The sequence below is a fragment of the Eutrigla gurnardus genome (genome assembly GCF_963514095.1).
Source record: "Eutrigla gurnardus genome assembly, chromosome: 5".
NCBI classification, from domain to species: Eukaryota; Metazoa; Chordata; class Actinopteri; order Perciformes; family Triglidae; genus Eutrigla; species Eutrigla gurnardus.
This window is the reverse complement of record NC_139919.1, coordinates 7,230,558-7,248,666: the sequence shown is the minus strand read 5'-3', so window position 1 is coordinate 7,248,666 and position 18,109 is coordinate 7,230,558. Positions and strand designations below refer to the sequence as shown.

Sequence of the window (18,109 nt, the reverse complement as noted above, 5' to 3'; positions counted from 1 at the left end):
GAGAGAGGAGTAAAACATGGACTGTGTGTGTTTGTGTGTGTGTGTGTGTGTGTGTGTGTGTGTGTAAATGAATGTTTTTAATTTGCTCTCCTGCTTCTGCTTAGCCAGCAGTGAGAGCTGCTGCCTGTTTGAATACACAGTGATGGATGAGGGGCTGCTACACACACACACACACACACACACACACACACACCTTCGTATTGCAGTTGTGGGGACCCTCGTCAACATACTATGTTTCTCAGCCCCCAGGAATGCAACTTTAGACATATACGCCACATTGATATGCTCCACTCAAGGCAAATTCTAAGTCTTAATCTTAAACAGCTTCCTGAGGAAGTAAGGAGAAACCTCAAGATGGTCCTCACAACAATACAAAACATAAGCTATGTTTTTTTTTATTTTTTTCTGTTATGCTGTTAATTCGTTTTGTTTTAAGTTAAAGTTCAAACTTAAAATAAGAGATTTCTTGTGTGACTTGGGGGCATTGGAAACAAGTTGTGACCACTACAATGACATATTATCACTGTTTTTTTTATATTGTTGGTTAGGAGTTGATTATTTCCATATCCAGCAGTAACAGGACACCAGTTTTAGTTGCATCCCAATACAAAAAAAATAAATAAAATAAAGCTCAGGATATAAAAATCAATCAAAATTAAAGTTGAGATGACAAAAGGGAATTACAAATACACAATCATAAGCAAAGTATGACATGTGTGTGGGCAGGTCCATAGTCAGTCCAATATAATACTCCAAAGTGTTGAAGCCACTGTGGAATCGGAGATGCGGAGGCAAAGAGTAATGATACCAAGAGGCTGGTCAGTTCAACAGTCAGTTGAACAACAACACATTCTAGTTAGGATTTAAGTATAAGCAGATGTTCCATGAGTGAAGGTGGAAGGAATGTTGCATTGTTTAAGAGTAGATGTCAAGAGACCCAGCTCTTAACTCAAAATTTGATATCTGGTAGGGTCATCAATTAGTGTTGTCTCTCTTTAGGTTTGTTTAGCAGCTAGCTATAGGGAGTCAGACCATATGAAGGAATAACGGAGTATCTTTTTGCCCCCGAACTGGCTAAGCTACACATGACCTTAGAAGTACAAAATATAGCTTTAGGATGGAGCGCCTGGCAACCTCTCTCTTCCATTGGAGAGGAAGAGAATACATTTACAAAGGTGACAGGATGAGCGAGAAGAAGGCTGATCCGGAAGTAGAGTGCTTTACAAGAGAGACGTGACAGGGAGAGTTTAGATTTCCTTAGATTCAAGGGCAAGCAAGGACTTCTCAGGTGCAACAGGTGCAGAGGCTCCAGGAAGGACTCTGCCAGGGATTTGAAAGAACCGGGTGCGGCCACATGGTTTTGGATGCAGGCTTATCTGTTTAAATAATGCTCATTCTCATTCCACTTGCCTGACTCCGAAGATTCATCTAACCTTATGACTGATGGTCTATTTTGTTTGATATACATCTCAGGTAGTATGATTTCGATGGCTAGGACCTTTGGTTTCTAAAAAAGAATCAAGACTACTAGCTACTTGATTGAACAACTTAATGTTAGGAGATGAATAAGCACTAATAACTATACAAAGCTAGAATAGCTCCCACTTGAAAAGACTAATCATTTCTACCCTTGAATGATTACCTGTCAGGGTCTTTGGAGAAGCAGTGAATTTCCAGCTGTTCACTCCTTCATTACAGTGATTGCTCTACATTGTTTTCTGTTATTCCAATTGCTTATCTTGACATCTTGTCTGTGTCCAGAGCAAAGATCAAAGTTCAAACTGGGCAAAGTTTTCATTCCGAAATGGTGGAATCGGTACAACAGCCATATCTAGAGGCTATTGTCAAAAAAACACCTCTTTTTTGACAAAAGAGTTCCGCGTCTTGGTAACTGTACTCTTTGGTGAAGGTATGGAGTCCACCTCGTCATGATCTGTCCTTTTGAAGAGTGACGACAGGTGAAGTATTCAAGAGGAAATGATTATCTCATGCCCATTTGCTTCAGCAGGAGCTTTGTCATTTATCCATGACATAAATATATTCTTTTTGCCTATTTGCAAGAATATTGTACAATCTGCTGGAACTGGCACCAACAATTACCTTTCCTGCACCAAATTAGATTTTGGGAGAGTGGAATAATATTTAAGAGCCTTCTGACATTGTGATTCCTACCTTTGATGAAGCCTTCTTTAAGGATTTATCAGATTCCCTTAGCGAATGGGGAAGGCTACCAGCTTTGAAAGAGTGTTCCAGCATCTTCAGGCCCTGGTGCTTTTCCTGACTGTAGGCTTCTGCGTGCTTCGAGGGCCTCCTCCCTGGAGATGGGAGCATTTGATTCACATTTTTGAACATCAGAGATAGACAGGCTTAAGAATCTCAAAAGATCATCCATCTTTTCTGAGCATCCCAGTGAGTGTAGCACTGTCTGAGAGTGTTATTAATATTATTTTTGTTGTCAAAATGTATCACTTGAGGATCTCTCTCAACTCTGGTTTATCACTGTATTCATATAATGTTTGCTTTGAAAACAATTTTGAATGCAGCCTGCACAGCCCACATCCTCTGTTATGATAAAAGGTCTGATGATGAGCAGAGTGCTCCATAATATCCATCTATTCATTTTCAAGTTTAAGTTGTTGTTCCAATTGCTTTTGCTTTTCTGAGGCTGAATGGGCTCAAATTAAACCCCTGATATAAGCTTTGGATGTTTCCCACAATATGGGTTGGTCATTGGTGGATTGAGAATTAATGGTGAGATTTATCTTAAATTCAGTTTTCAGATAAGAAGTGAATTTCTCATCCGTAAGAAGACGTGAATCAAATCTCCATGGCCTACTTTTCACAGAACCTCTGCCAATAGATAGATCCAGAAGCACACTAGCATAACAACAATATTGCCTATTTCACAATATACTCATTCATTTCATTTATGAAGAGGTGAATAGAATATAAACCTTTTATTAGATGGATGGAGAGCTTGCCGTGTATCTCCCAGATTAACTTCTTCACAAACAGCCGAAAGGGCATCAGCTTTGACAGAGTTTCAGGAGGGTTTGTGTCAACTAAGGGATGGAGTCAATTAAAGTCACCTTCCACACAATCGCAATCACAATTCTTCTATATTTATCCTTGACATGTCTTCAATTGAAACAGGAGAGTTCTATACATCAGTATGACTACTCTGTTATTAAATGTAAAAGAGGAAAACTCAATGGAAGGAGGCCACATCTTGTTCCCTTGTCAGTAAAGCATTAACATTACATTTGTAATGTGTTAGAATGCATGTTAGTAAATATGAACAACCTAATTTCCATAAAGAATATGACTGCACCCTATTTTGACGTCTGTATCCTGTAACTGTAAATGAATAGCTACGTTGTTGTTTCTGTGAGACACCTGTAGGCCGGCACGCTTCTCACAAAGAAAACAAACTCAAAACAAATGAGAGGAAAATCAATTCAAGACAGGTAACCAGTCTATCACAGGGAGACATGTAGAGATAGACAGGTATACAGTCTATCACAGGATTGACATGTAGAGACAGACAGGTAACCAGTTTATCACAGGGAGGCATGTAGCGACAGACAGGTAACCAGTCTATCACAGGGAGACATGTAGAGACAGACAGGTAACCAGTCTATCACAGGGCTGACATGTAGAGACGGACAGGTAACCAGTCCATCACAGGGAGACATGTAGCGACAGACAGGTAAAACGTCTATCACAGGACTGACATGTAGAGACAGACAGGTAACCAGTCTATCACAGGACTGACATGTAGAGACAGACAGGTAACCAGTCTATCACAGGGAGACATGTAGAGACAGACAGGTAACCAGTCTATCACAGGGAGACATGTAGCGACAGACAGGTAACCAGTCTATCACAGGGAGACATGTAGAGACAGACAGGTAACCAGTCTATCACATGGAGACATGTAGAGACAGACAGGTAACCAGTCTACCACAGGACTGACATGTAGAGACAGACAGGTAACCAGTCTATCACAGGGAGACATGTAGCGACAGACAGGTAACCAGTCTATCACAGGACTGACATGTAGAGACAGACAGGTAACCAGTCTATCACAGGGAGACATGTAGCGACAGACAGGTAACCAGTCTATCACAGGGCTGACATGTAGAGACAGACAGGTAACCAGTCTACCACAGGGCTGACATGTAGAGACAGACAGGTAACCAGTCTATCACAGGGCTGACATGTAGAGACAGACAGATAACCAGTCTATCACAGGGCTGACATGTAGAGACAGACAGGTAACCAGTCTATCACAGGGAGACATGTAGCGACAGACAGGTAACCAGTCTATCACAGGGAGACATGTAGCGACAGACAGGTAACCAGTCTATCACAGGGCTGACATGTAGAGACAGACAGGTAACCAGTCTATCACAGGGCTGATATGTAGAGACAGACAGGTAACCAGTCTATCACAGGGAGACATGTAGAGACAGACAGGTAACCAGTCTATCACAGGGCTGACATGTAGAGACAGACAGGTAACCAGTCTATCACAGGGCTGACATGTAGAGACAGACAGGTAACCAGTCTATCACAGGGCTGATATGTAGAGACAGACAGGTAACCAGTCTATCACAGGGCTGACATGTAGAGACAGACAGGTAACCAGTCTATCACAGGGCTGACATGTAGAGACAGACAGGTAACCAGTCTATCACAGGGCTGACATGTAGCGACAGACAGGTAAAACGTATATCACAGGACTGACATGTAGAGACAGACAGGTAACCAGTCTATCACAGGGATACATGTAGAGACAGACAGGTAACCAGTCTATCACAGGACTGACATGTAGAGACAGACAGGTAACCAGTCTATCACAGGGAGACATGTAGCGACAGACAGGTAACCAGTCTATCACAGGACTGACATGTAGAGACAGACAGGTAACCAGTCTATCACAGGGCTGACATGTAGCGACAGACAGGTAACCAGTCTATCACAGGGCTGACATGTAGAGACAGACAGGTAACCAGTCTACCACAGGGCTGACATGTAGAGACAGACAGGTAACCAGTCTATCACAGGGCTGACATGTAGAGACAGACAGATAACCAGTCTATCACAGGGCTGACATGTAGAGACAGACAGGTAACCAGTCTATCACAGGGAGACATGTAGAGACAGACAGGTAACCAGTCTATCACAGGGCTGATATGTAGAGACAGACAGGTAACCAGTCTATCACAGGGCCGACATGTAGAGACAGACAGGTAACCAGTCTATCACAGGGCTGACATGTAGAGACAGACAGGTAACCAGTCTATCACAGGGCCGACATGTAGAGACAGACAGGTAACCAGTCTATCACAGGGCTGACATGTAGAGACAGACAGGTAACCAGTCTATCACAGGGCTGACATGTAGAGACAGACCAACCTGGTCTCACAGACATCCGTGAAATGGCCACGGCCCGTCCGTGAAATGGCCACGGACCGTTAACTCAAAATCCGTGACACTATAACGGAAACACCCGAAAATCCGTGAAATGACCACGCAAATCACGCCAACGCAAATCAATGCCACTGACCACCCGTGGTCTACACACGGATTGCCCCTTTCAGTGACAAGTACAGATCTCACTCGATGGACGTGCTTTCTGACTTGGAAACGCAACATTTGAAGCAATCTTTAGTTCATTTTCAACACCAATATATCACCCTGACCCTCACAGTTGTTGAAGGCTCAGCTTATTGTCCGCGTCATCATAAAACTGACGTTTTATCATGACGCGGACAGCGGACAGCGACATTCCGTTAAAGAGACACGGACGGCGAGGTTCCGGTTCCGTGATATAAAAACGGACAGCGAGATTCTGTGACAGATACACGGACAGCGCGATACCGTGATAGAGACACGGACGGCGAGGTTCCGGTTCCGTGATATAAAAACGGACAGCAAGATTCGTGACAGATACACGGACAGCGCGATACCGTGATAGAGACACGGACGGCGAGGTTCCGGTTCCGTGATATAAAAACGGACAGCAAGATTCGTGACAGATACACGGACAGCGCGATACCGTGATAGAGACACGGACGGCGAGGTTCCGGTTCCGTGATATAAACACGGGCCGCAGTTTGATCGCGTTTTACAGCTCGGTAGGATAGCCCGAACTCAATTCTGTGAAATAAACACGGATTAGCCTATTCTGTCATATGAACACGGATCTCCTCCAACATAACAACCGTTGCTAGGTTGCCCCAGAGAATGCCCAATTGAAAATGAATAGCCTATTAATCTTTTATCTGAATACTGATTATGTCGTGACTAGTGATGTCCAAATGAAGCTTCGTGAAGCATGTTCTTTATTTTCTGAGCCCAATAGATGGCGCTCTCTGTTCAACAAAGGGTTGAAGGCCAATATATTTCCATTGCTTACAATCCTTTGTCAGGCGTTGCATTTCATTGTGGCGCAAGTTTGTGTGTCACTCCCGTGCGACGATCCCAGAAACCATTGCCTGGCGCGATACCGAGGTGAGTAGGCCTACAACCGTCTAAGCAAGATAAATGAATAAGCATGTACATGTCTAAGATGAAGTTATGGCAAAAAAAAAAAAAACTCATGCGACCCGGTCCGTGTATTTTTTCGTTCATTCATTGTTCTATTTTGGAATGAGAGGTGAAAGTAAGCCTAGGTTAAATTGCATTGTCGCGCGCATTGATCTCCCAGACCATAACACAACAATGCTTTCCGTACCACATGCAAGTTCTGATGTTAAATCATGGAGCGCTTCCGATGGTATGGTTTACATAAATGACTCGCTTAAAAATTACGCATGTCGTCTTTCTTTCTTTGTCAAGGCTAAGTTTATAAGCTACGAATACCCAGCCAACCACAGACACACAGACGTTTGTTGCTTAATATGTAATGATAAATAGATGGTACAGATCAGCAGGGGTTTGGAGGGGGGGGGGCACGTACAGAAAAATACACGCTGTCAAGGGCCATTAAAAAAATGAAGAACAGCACTTTTCAACCAGTTAAAGGTGGAAGAAAAGTGCTTCAGTGATTCTTGTGGAGAAGAACACAAATGGTATTTGAGCAATTTGATTGTCAGGTGATTAGAGTCATAGATATTCTATTCTTGTAGAACATGTTAGTAATCACATCATATCATTTATGTTAATGAATGTAGAGATATTCATTCAAAATATAATTCTAATTATGTATTTTTCTTTGTTACAGATCATATACGAGATAGCGAACTTCAATTTCAAAAAGCACTTTAAAAAGGCACTTTTAAGAGCCACTCACTCTCTCTCTACCTCTCTGTTCCATACTGCTCCTCTCTTTCTCTTTTACTGCTTCCCTCTCTCTCCCTTACTACTTCTCTCTCTCTCTCTCTCTCTCTCTCTCTCTCTCTCTCTCTCTCTCTCTCACACACACACACACACACACACACACACACACACACACACACACACACACACACACACTCCTGTATTTTGTGTATCTGTATTGTGTGTCTGTATTGTCCAAGTCCAAAATGCCCAAATCCCCGAGGATTTTTTCTGATCCTGCTGACATCAGGGACCACATGATGGGTGAAATGAGTCATGTGCTACTCCTTAACGCCCGGGTGAGACCAATTTTCATCAGCTTACTTGCATTTGTATGAAATTTGATATTGCTGTTGTTTGAGTAATCCAATGTAAAGTATAATTTAACAATCTGATATTGTGTCTGAAAATGTTGCCCTTATTGTCATGTAGGCTGCAATGGGAAACCCCTCTGTTCCTGCCCCCAAAAAAAGGAGAAAAAGAGCAGTCAGACGTCAGACATCACCCAGACCTGCATCAGGTTGTTGTTTACTGCACTGTTGTCATGGTTAAGATAATTCACTAAATACCAGTGGGTGGAAATATGGTGGTATCCCTCTTTGACAGATGTTTGCTTTTTTTTTATGAATTTCCAGACTAAAATGTCAGAAACTTTAGGAGCCTGATAGAATACACAATCCAAATTTTGGATTTTTTACCCTCTTCATCCTTCTCTCTCTATCGTATTTAATCGATTTAATTTATTCTTTTTTTATTGAAGTTGAGTGGACACTTGAGCAAGGAGTGCCAACGCTGATAAACGGTTATTTATGAGTACATGATAATAAACTTGAACTTGAACAAAATATTGGTCTCTGCAGCTTCCATGAACCCAGTGAGTGAGGAAGTCCAAGTCCAGATGGAGGGAATGGAATTGACTGCAAGTCTTGGTGAGTATGCAATCTTTCTGACTGAACATGACTGTGTGTGTGTGTGTGTGTGTGTGTGTGTGTGTGTGTGTGTGAGGCGGGGGTGTGTTGTTATCAAATGTTGAATTGAACTCTGGTGTAGGGCTGCAACAATTACTGGAGTAACTCAAATAACTCAGTTTCAAAAATTCCTTGAGGAAAATTACCCGCCTCGAATGTTCGCTTAAATACCACCACACGTAATTTTTAGCCTTTCCTGCTCCAGCAGTTTTTCGATGTAACCGGCGAGATCACCTGCCGGACGTCCCTCTTTCTCTCTCACTCTCCCTCCCTGCTCCGAATCCTAGCGCTCATTACATGTAAAAAAAAAAAACAACAAAAAAAGCATTACATCTGTGAATGTTTAAGATAGACGCTATGACATTCCGATCAGCAGAGCTGATAATGCATAATGATCACTTTGCATAATGATCACACTATGCTGATTTTAAGACTGATGCATAGGCTACACCAGGGCTAACGAACCTGCAGCTCTTTGCTGCTGTTGTGCGGGTCGTGGCTGCTCTTTTATTTATGTCACTTTTTCTTGGACTAAGGGATTGTAAACTAAATTGTAAAAATAAATGAGTGGCCATTTATTTCTCTTGTCCTGCCTATAATCACTTTACTGGTGTTGTATTGCGGGCATATGTGTGCAGCTCGCAGAGTGACTTTAGCTTTTTTTGTGGCTCTTCATGCTGGACCGACCCCTGGCCTACACGTTAACCCTGACGTTCTTCTCACAATGTTGAGAGCAGATTAAAAATATGCATTGAATTTATCTACTTGCTACTACTTCCTACTACAATATATTTATCTTTGAGAATCGATAAAAAATTCTTCTGACAAATAAGTTCATATTTGCAGAGTTTGTAACTTCAGCTATGAAACCCCTGTTCTCTGATTGGGGAGATCACACAGAGGAGCTAGGAACGTGGGCTGGGCCAGACTACGTTCGAGAATGAAATAAAATTTTGGGCCGAAGTATGTAGGGTGGTGTCACCAGGCTATGAAAATCCCGCTTGTAGGGTGCATTTTGTGCGCCCTGAACCAATCTCATTGTTTTCCAAATGTTTAATCTTAACGTGATTGGACAATTCAGCAAATCAAGCATGTCCACTAGTCTTGCGCGCGTTATGTTGGCGCTGTAACTACTTCCAGGAAGAAAACAAAAAGGTGGCTAGCGGAGACTCGTCAAATTGTGAAGGAAGGATGGCGACTGTGCTTGTGGTGAAGGAAAACTAGATTAATTGTCTTTGAGAAACTCAATGTTTTAGTCGTCGAATGTGGACAAGAAAAAGGGTGAAGGATTTGGGACCCAACTGTCCGGATTTAAATATTATGCAGTAGACTACTGACCATGAGCCCACTCACTTACTTTCTCACAAGCACACAGAGAGAGAGAGAGTAATAACTTATGTATATACCCAAACTTTCTGAATTCTACAAGGCAAATAAATTAAGTTAAAACTTAGTTCCCCGGCCCCATTTGTCTTTGTCAGGAAATGTTCTATTTTGTCTTTATTATTTTGTCAGAATGCACCAAAATGCTTTGTTTTTATATGAAAATTATAAAAAAAAACATCTTCTGGGTGATATACAATTACTCGATTAATCGATAAAAAAATCTATAGATTACTTGATTACAAAAAGATTTGATAGCTGCAGCCCTACACTAGTGTGTTCTAAGGTCAAACTCAAATTGTATCATGCCTACCCACAATTGATGGATGGTTAAACAGTTAAATTATTTTTCAGAAACTCGTCTTCAAGAGTTAAGGGGTACTCTTGGCTCTGCTGCTCCAGTGGCAACAGGAGACACGGCCTGGACACAACGGCAAGTGCTCGCTGAAGTCAGGGCAAAATTAGCGAGGCCTGTACTCCTAGATGCCAAACTCTCGGCCCAGAGAGTATCACAAGAAACATGCCAGAAATGCCTTGGAGAGAAGGCAGTTATTCGGTGCCTGGAGTGTGTCCCACTGGACTATGAGTACCTCTGTGGCACGTGTGACATTGAGGTTCACAGGAGGCATGTCTTCCATGACAGGGTGGCTTTATGCCATGGCTACCTGGAGCCTATTCCCCCTACAAAGGCAGTGGTGGTGGATGGGAATGGCCAGCCTCACTTTTGTGAGCAGGGTATGTTCATTCAACAATTTCTGTACTCTAGTGAAGATTCCAGAAATATTGTGTGTTGGTTGTCAAAGGAAACTCTTAATTATGTTTGATATACGCACGCTAAAACATTTGCTTTTTATCAAAAAGCAGTGATAGTGACATATGTTATAGTCATCTGGACAACTTGTGGATGTTGGAGTGGGGTTTCAAATCACTAGTGTAATGTAGAAAAACTAAATCTTTATTGCAGTACACCAGTTGCCTTTGCCTACCCAAAGGGTAATATGTGGGTGCACTGAGGAGGCTGAGGTCACAAATGGGAGGCATATTACAGTGGTCACCATGAATGGTATGTTCTGGAAGTCCCACTTTTTGTTTCAGTACCACAGAACCTGTAACCCAAATTGAAATCTGAAAGCATGGAAAAGCTGTTTCACTGTTTAACTTTCACATCAATATACAGTACTACAATTACCAAATGTTAAATGTCATGTCAAATACTGACTATAGACCTTATGCATGGGGGCGTTCAAGGGGCGTTGCAAATAACTTCCGCATCAACATTAGGCCAGCCGATATTCCTCCAGTTCAACATCAAGGTGCTGTCGTACGCGGTGGTGGAAGGCTACAAGTGACTGACAGAGTTGTTATTGCACTCGCCAAAAGCTAATAACTTGTGACAAGTTTAGGTCCGCACGCCATATGAATATATATGGCCTAATGTTGATGCGGAAATTATTTGCAACGGCCCATAAACTCCCCCGTGCATAAGCTCCATTTTCAATCAACTTTACCACAATTGTGTCTGTGAACCACCTTCAGTCTAATGTGTCTCTTTTTTCACAGGACGATACGAGTTGTGTTTGCCCCGAAAGGTCTGCTCTGCCTGTAAGAAAGAATGGACTCCGGGGGTAAAGGACCTTATTCAATACAATTACTGGCCAAGCACCATCAACTGCCAGACTCTGTATGCCATTGAAGTTTTTGAGGCATTCTCAAATTTCAAGTTGTCGGCACCCTCCCTCTCAAGAACTGCTTTTTTAAAGCACCTGGAGCACCAGTCGGTACGAAGAGGAAGGGTAAGTCTGCCTGAATCACATTGTGACACAATTATGACTATTTCTAATTTTGTGTTTTTTGAAATCCTAACAGATTTATTTTTTTTTCATTTCATAGCCAGGCAAGGTCTGTGCAGACATGTTCCAAAAAACATATTTTGAATACTGCTTAAACAAGCATAATGAAGAGACCATGGCGGAATACAATCCGTTTTGCTGTCCAGCCTGTCAACCAGATATGTTGGCAGTGTGCTGTGATGGAAATAGAAAGCATTACCGCTTTAAAAAATCCAAGGGGTATGTAAATATTACACGGACGTTAATGTAGATATTTGAACAACAACATTGTCATTTCAATAGTTTCATGAAGAGTAATGTGTGGTTAATTAAATTATGTATTTTGTGATAATTTGCAATGCACAGAACTGAGGATCCCTCTCTATATGAGGGCTTGTTTATAGCCAAAGACACTGAAGTCATGGCCTTTCTGGAAAGCATCAGAGGAAGCAGTGGGGCAAGAGTAAGTTTGATTCTGCATGCCACAATCGGTTTACGTATGTGTGTAAGATGTGTCTTTATTATTAGTCCAAATGAGTAACAGCTGACTTCACAGGCAAATGACAGTGGGACATGTGGGGCGTCAAGATTCAGGGCAAGTAAGGAGGCATCAAATAAATCCTCCTCCAAAATTGACGAAGAGGGTATACAGGTGGCAGTCTGCAGGTATGTTGGCATCTCAGAAGAATGTTATTGTACAGTGCCATTTTCCACTCATGTTGTGGAGACCTACATCAGAATGTAATATTTGATGTACTGTAAAAAAAAAAAAAAAGAGAAATGTGACTGTGTGTGAGAGAGAGAGAGAGAATGTCTGTTTGTGTGTGTCTGTGAAGGTGTATGCAAATGGCAGTAAGCTTTGAATAAAAAGGTTTTGAGCAATTCTTTGGGCCCAAGTTTCATAACGTTATCGACAAACGGTATGGACTTGTCCACCTCTCTGCCTGCGCAGTGGCATCAACGGTATATGCATTTTCGTGGGCTTGAGTGAAGTTGCACTTAATTAATGGTGGGGTTGGTTAGAGCAAAGCAAAATAAGTCCGATCACATGAGTTATGAGAAAAGCCATGTCATCAAATCACTATTTTACTTTTTGTTCAACCTTTTACATTTATTGTGCAATATTTTGTTCAGTAGTCCAAGGTTTTTAAAGGTGTTCAATATTCACTTTCACCCGCCTATATCGGATACCTGTTAGTATCTCCCTCAAAGACTGAAGGGACAGGTAATTGTACAATAATTAAGTTGTTGTATGCCGATCCTGGGTAATTAGCAATACCTGGCCGCTCCACAAATTACAATCTACGGGGCATTTTGCACCGTGGGTCCCAGATCATCTGGGTATTGAGGGAGTGCACGTTTTTGCGATTTACTGTATATCCACAGGAACATGCTCTATGCGTGCAGTGATTGCACCCAATGAAAAGATTGCCAAAAAAACATACCATATAAATACCATATAAAATGAGAATATTGTGTATCTTAATGTTGATGTCAGCTGATCATTTTGAATGCGCAATTTGGATAAGGTATACTTTTATTGCACTTTGTTTATATGAGACGTGAAGAGTACTCGTTTCCCTGATGCATGTGCATTAATAGTAGTCCCAAATGTGTTGCAGAGAAATAATTTCTCCTAGAAGATGAATAGAGGTAATAACTTCAGTTCACTTAAGGTTTCTGGACACGTATCAGCAAACTGATAAGTTCGATTTCAATACTGTTCATATGTGATTGGTGATTACAAATTCCCGTAGCCACCGGCCCTGCCCAGACTGAGTGAGTAAATGTCGAGAGTGTACAGATGCATGTGCGGGGGGTGAAAAAAGCCCATACTGTTTTGTCGATACTGTTATGAAACTTGGGCCCTTTGTGTGTAAGTTCATCATTAACCACATTGTCTCTTATCAATCAGACACGGGATATTATTGCGAGGACTGAACCACTACCGTGGCGAAATATTTGCATACCCCATGTTTTTGCAGAAAGAATTGGGAGAGAGGGCAAATGTCACTTTCTTCTGCATGGATGTTGTCTGCAGGTAATTTCTCTTTGTCAACTTACTCTATACTAAGTAGGTCAGTATTTAAGTCAGGGTCGTCGTTTTGGATTGCTCCAACAAAATGTGTTGTAACGTGTGTATTACTCACTTATGTTGCTCTCTTTTTGTAGGTACTGGCCCTACCTAAGCAAAGTGGTTGTTGAGTCTCCAGCTCTTCAGCCTTTGATGCATATGAGACCATTTCTCAGTGTAATGCACGCCAAAGCACATACAACAAAATGCGAGGTACTTCAAATTTTAAATCATAATAATAATACTTTACATTTCACTTTAGCCATTACAAACCATTACAAAGAAATGGTAAAACACTATGTTGCAGGTGAGATGGGGTGGCAGGAATCAAGATGGAGCAGGGAACACTGTTGGAGAGGAAGTTGAACAAGTATGTTATTACTGTCATTATTGAAACTATGTGGATATAGGACTCTTCCCTGAGCCTTCAATTTAAGAAAAAAGCAGGATGTGAATGAGGATGCACATCTACAGTACAGGGAATGGGAAGAACAGTTACTCCATTGCCACTTCAGAATATTGCAGTGTTACAGTGACAACACCCATTACCCAATCCTGAATGAATTCCAAATGGGCAGTACATAATGTCACCAGTGCGTATGTACATGCATAATGTACAATTGGATCACTATTCAAACTCCCTAGCTGTTCCATCGTGCAAAGGCCACATCAACTTGCATTTGATTTCTCTTCATGATAGAGATTCAAAATTGTTGTTTAATTTATGTTGTTTGTTTTTTTTGTCAGTTTATATAGCAATGTAATTAATGTATGTACTTTTATTTCTTTTGTTTTCAGTTTATATAGGGATAGTTTAATGTAAGTCTTTTCTTTACATCTAGGTTAACAGCTTTCTCTCCAGGGCAGCTCTCGTCACAAAATACATGACAAAAGCAGGTTGGTATAGCACATGTAATGTTCTGACACAATACACTGACACCATAAACTGTGAAGAAAACATTCTGAAGACTTATTATGGTATTGTTATTTAATGTTATTACACACACTTTTAAGCCAAGTCATGTCTATCTGATTTTCTCAAATTAAATAGCTTTTTGAATGTGAATCTGTCCTAACCAGCATGTGGATTTATTTTTGTTTAAATTAGGGAGAGAAAATATGCTGACGCAACAGGCCATGGGTTGGAACAGAAAAAAGACAGAGAACCTCCACAAAGCCTTGGCCCACAGATATGTCACAGTAAGTTAATTTCATAAAGATTGGATTAAGTTTTTTTTTTTTTTTTTTTTTTTTTTTTGCTAGAACATTTCATGATATTGTTTTACTTTTTTGGTGTTTTGAAGATCTCAGAGAGGGCAAAAGTGGAAGCTGCCAGTCTCAGTGACTTTCAGCAAAAGCATAAAATCAATCAGCAAACGACAGAACAGTGGGTGTCTGATGTCCAGCAATGGGCAGTCACAGGTAAATCAAGCACATTGCAACAACTATTACAACATAACGTGAATATAAATTTGGGAATTAAATTATCATTGACTGTCTTACCCATTTAGAGCGAGTCTACACAACAGGGTGTACAGAGGACCTCAGGGCAGAAATAGAGACCATCACAGTGAGCCTTCTATGCAAGAAGCAGGACCTCTATCGTCAGCATGGTTTGTTGATAGCTATTGTAACGGCACATTACAAAATCAAACAACCAAAACAAAATGAAACAAACAAAACAAAACATTGACCATGTTGTCCATGAGTTTCTCAGGCTATTGTTTCACTTTGCAGATAGCAACCAGACAAGGCAAAGCAAGCGAAGAAAAATAAGAGATTTAAAAAAAAAACTAAGAGAAAAGGTCTTGCAGTACAACGCATCTGAAGAAGACCAAATCGATGTGGACTTGGCCTGCAATTTGACGGAGGGGTACATCCTGCCATGGGAGAGACGTGAAGATGGTATGATGTCCTTTATGTGTACCCTTCTGACTAAAAATTTAAGTAATTCACCGTCTCAAATTTGAAGTGTTTTAGTAGCACGACTGTGCAGAAAACATCTTTAATCCCCGCTCTGAATGTATCTATCTCTCTCTCTGTTTGTCTGTCTCTCTCTATCTCTCTCTCAGCATTTGAAATGTAATCACAAAAGTATTCTCTTTTCATATTTCCCTAACTTTCCTCTACCTACAGGCAACTCATTCAGGCTGAAAAGGTCGCTTTTTGACCAAATCATGCTGCTCAGACGTTACGAGGAGGAGCAGAGCATCCTCGTGAAGGAAATGTCTCAGCACATCATGACGTTGAGGACGGAGATAAAGCGAGTGGACAAACTGAAAGACAACATTAGGATGGGCGGTATGTTGAATTCTGAACATTTGTTATCCTGGCTCAACATTAAATGTAAACCCAAATTTAAATGTTTTTGTCGCATACAATTATACAGGATAACAGTACATGCAGTGAAATGTTTATTCCACTGTCTCCTAACTGTGCAATGTGTGTAATAAATAAACAGACAGACAAGTGCAAGTGTTTTCTATGTGTTGGTGCTCCTGCAAAGGTCTTCATTTGTGTATCGACTGATACTGTGTCCCCTTATGTATATGTCCTGTAGGTCAGGTAGGGCATTCCTGGTGGTATGTTCAGCTAATTGAACTACTCCACTGGGCCGTACGGTCTAGCTCGGTGCTGTTTCCATACTGAATTCTGATCTATCCATTGATAAAACTTTCACTGGTGGATCTTGAAAAGTTCTTAATTTGTTCAGGTAGCTCAAGGCGTCTGAGGTGGAAACTCCACTGATGAGCAGTGAATTGGTGTGATTTGTCCAAATCAGGTCTTCAGTAATACGGCCACCAAGATATTTAAAACTATTTTTGTTTTCAAACCGAATCAGAACCTTGGTAATTATTAATTAATTAATAACATATCTCTGTTAAATGTGTTCATGTCTCTCTTAAGATAGCTCTGTTATATGATTTTGGAATTCATATTTTTCTGAATTTATTCTCTTTTTTTAAAAAAAGAAAAAAAAAACACTGACATGTTTCACATTTTCAACATTTTCTATTTTAATACAGATTTTGGTGACGTGTCAGAGGAAGCAGCAAAAGGTTTTGAGAGTGTCCTAATGCGGAGGTCCTCAGAACTGGAGAGTTCATGCCAACAAGCTGTGAGCACATATCAAGCTATAGTCGATGACTTGAGGATTGAAGACGCTGAATGCAGGGTGGATTCTGAGGAAGAAGATGGCTTCAGTAGTGCAGAGTCAGAGGAAGAGGATTAGGAAATATTTATGGAGGACAACATTTGTATGTGTTATTTTGCTTTCTGTTAACTTGTATCTCTTAACCTGTATCCATTTTATTGCACCCCTGCTCCCCCCTCTCTCGCATGCTCTCTCTCTCTCTAACAAACAGACACACAAATATTCAAGTTCAGTTTGAAATTGCTCAATAAGCCTTAATGTTCATTCCATCCATCCATCGTCTTCCGATTTATTCTGTATTCAGGGTGGGGGGGGGGGGGGGGCTGGAGCTGATCCCAGCTGTCATTGGGCGAAGGCAGGGTTCACCCTGGTCACCACACCCCAGGTCGCCAGTCGATCACAGGGCCAACATGTAGAGACACGCTCACATTCACACCTGCGGGCAATTGGAGTCCCCATCCTATCTCCATCCTGCATGTGTTTGGACTGTGGGAGGAAGCCGGAGAACCCGTATTGGATTGTATTGGAAAACCTTTTTTTTTAATCAATTAAACAGTGTCATGATCGAGGAGATTATGAAACACACAGAAAGTGTGTTTTATTATAAGTTTTAGTTATCTAAACTTGAGTCTTTTATAAAAAATTGTCACTTCCTCAGTTGGTTAATAAAAATCAGTCGTTATTAACATTGTGTGGTGTCATCTTATTACACTATTGCAGTGTTATACAAAGGCCTACTTCCACCATCTCCATGGACAACTTCTTCAGTAGCCTAACAATTCTAGGTAAAGGCAAAGGTAACATAACTGTTAAACTGAAGACCTACATTCCAGTCAAGCCTCAGAGAAAAGGTGTGCAATGTCAATGCAAGGTGTCAATTAACACCAGACTTACAATTGAAGGGACACAGCGGATGAGGGCTGATTCCACAGAGTGGGGGCAGACACGCAAAAATCCCTATCCCCAAAGGTCATGAGTCTGGTGCGTGAAATTGCCAGCTGATCCTTGTCAGAGGACCTGAGCGACCGCAGGTGGTGTAGAGATGGAGGACGTCGGAGAATTCACCGGGGCCTGATTGTGAAGGGACATTTAACTGTGAGGGAGAATTTTGAATTTGATACAGAACTTGACTGGTAACCATTGAAGCTGCATCAGGGCGGGGTGATGTGCTGCCAGGGCGTAATGCCAGTTAAGCTGCAGCTGAGTTCTGTACATATTACACTCTGTCCAGGGTTTTGGATGGGAGCCCAGTAAGCATAGCATTGCCTTAGTCCAGATGGGTTGAGATGAAGCAGTGGATGAGGGTTTCAGTTATTCTCAGAGTCTGAGATTAAGAGTCGGAGTCTTGCAATATAATTCAGGTGATAGAATGCGG

At 41.4% G+C, this 18,109-nt stretch overlaps 1 protein-coding gene across 2 annotated transcripts; it reads left to right on the top strand.

Annotated features, from left to right (window-relative positions):
* Positions 1-6,427: 6,427 nt before the first annotated feature.
* LOC311013165 (uncharacterized protein) lies at positions 6,428-17,059 on the top strand. 2 transcript variants are annotated; one of them, XM_084009122.1, is made up of 20 exons: positions 6,428-6,519; positions 7,232-7,625; positions 7,759-7,846; positions 8,187-8,255; positions 10,032-10,412; positions 10,642-10,740; positions 11,238-11,470; positions 11,568-11,746; positions 11,873-11,969; positions 12,063-12,172; positions 13,422-13,547; positions 13,679-13,793; positions 13,888-13,950; positions 14,423-14,477; positions 14,689-14,780; positions 14,885-15,002; positions 15,092-15,193; positions 15,318-15,485; positions 15,717-15,881; positions 16,607-17,059. In XM_084009122.1, exons 2-20 carry the CDS (start codon positions 7,533-7,535, stop codon positions 16,810-16,812), a joined length of 2,559 nt encoding a protein of 852 aa, XP_083865248.1. In that variant the 5' UTR covers positions 6,428-6,519; positions 7,232-7,532; the 3' UTR covers positions 16,813-17,059. The 2 variants fall into 2 exon arrangements, with proteins under 2 accessions (XP_083865248.1, XP_083865247.1); XM_084009121.1 differs by having other exon boundaries at positions 12,051-12,172.
* Positions 17,060-18,109: the final 1,050 nt, after the last annotated feature.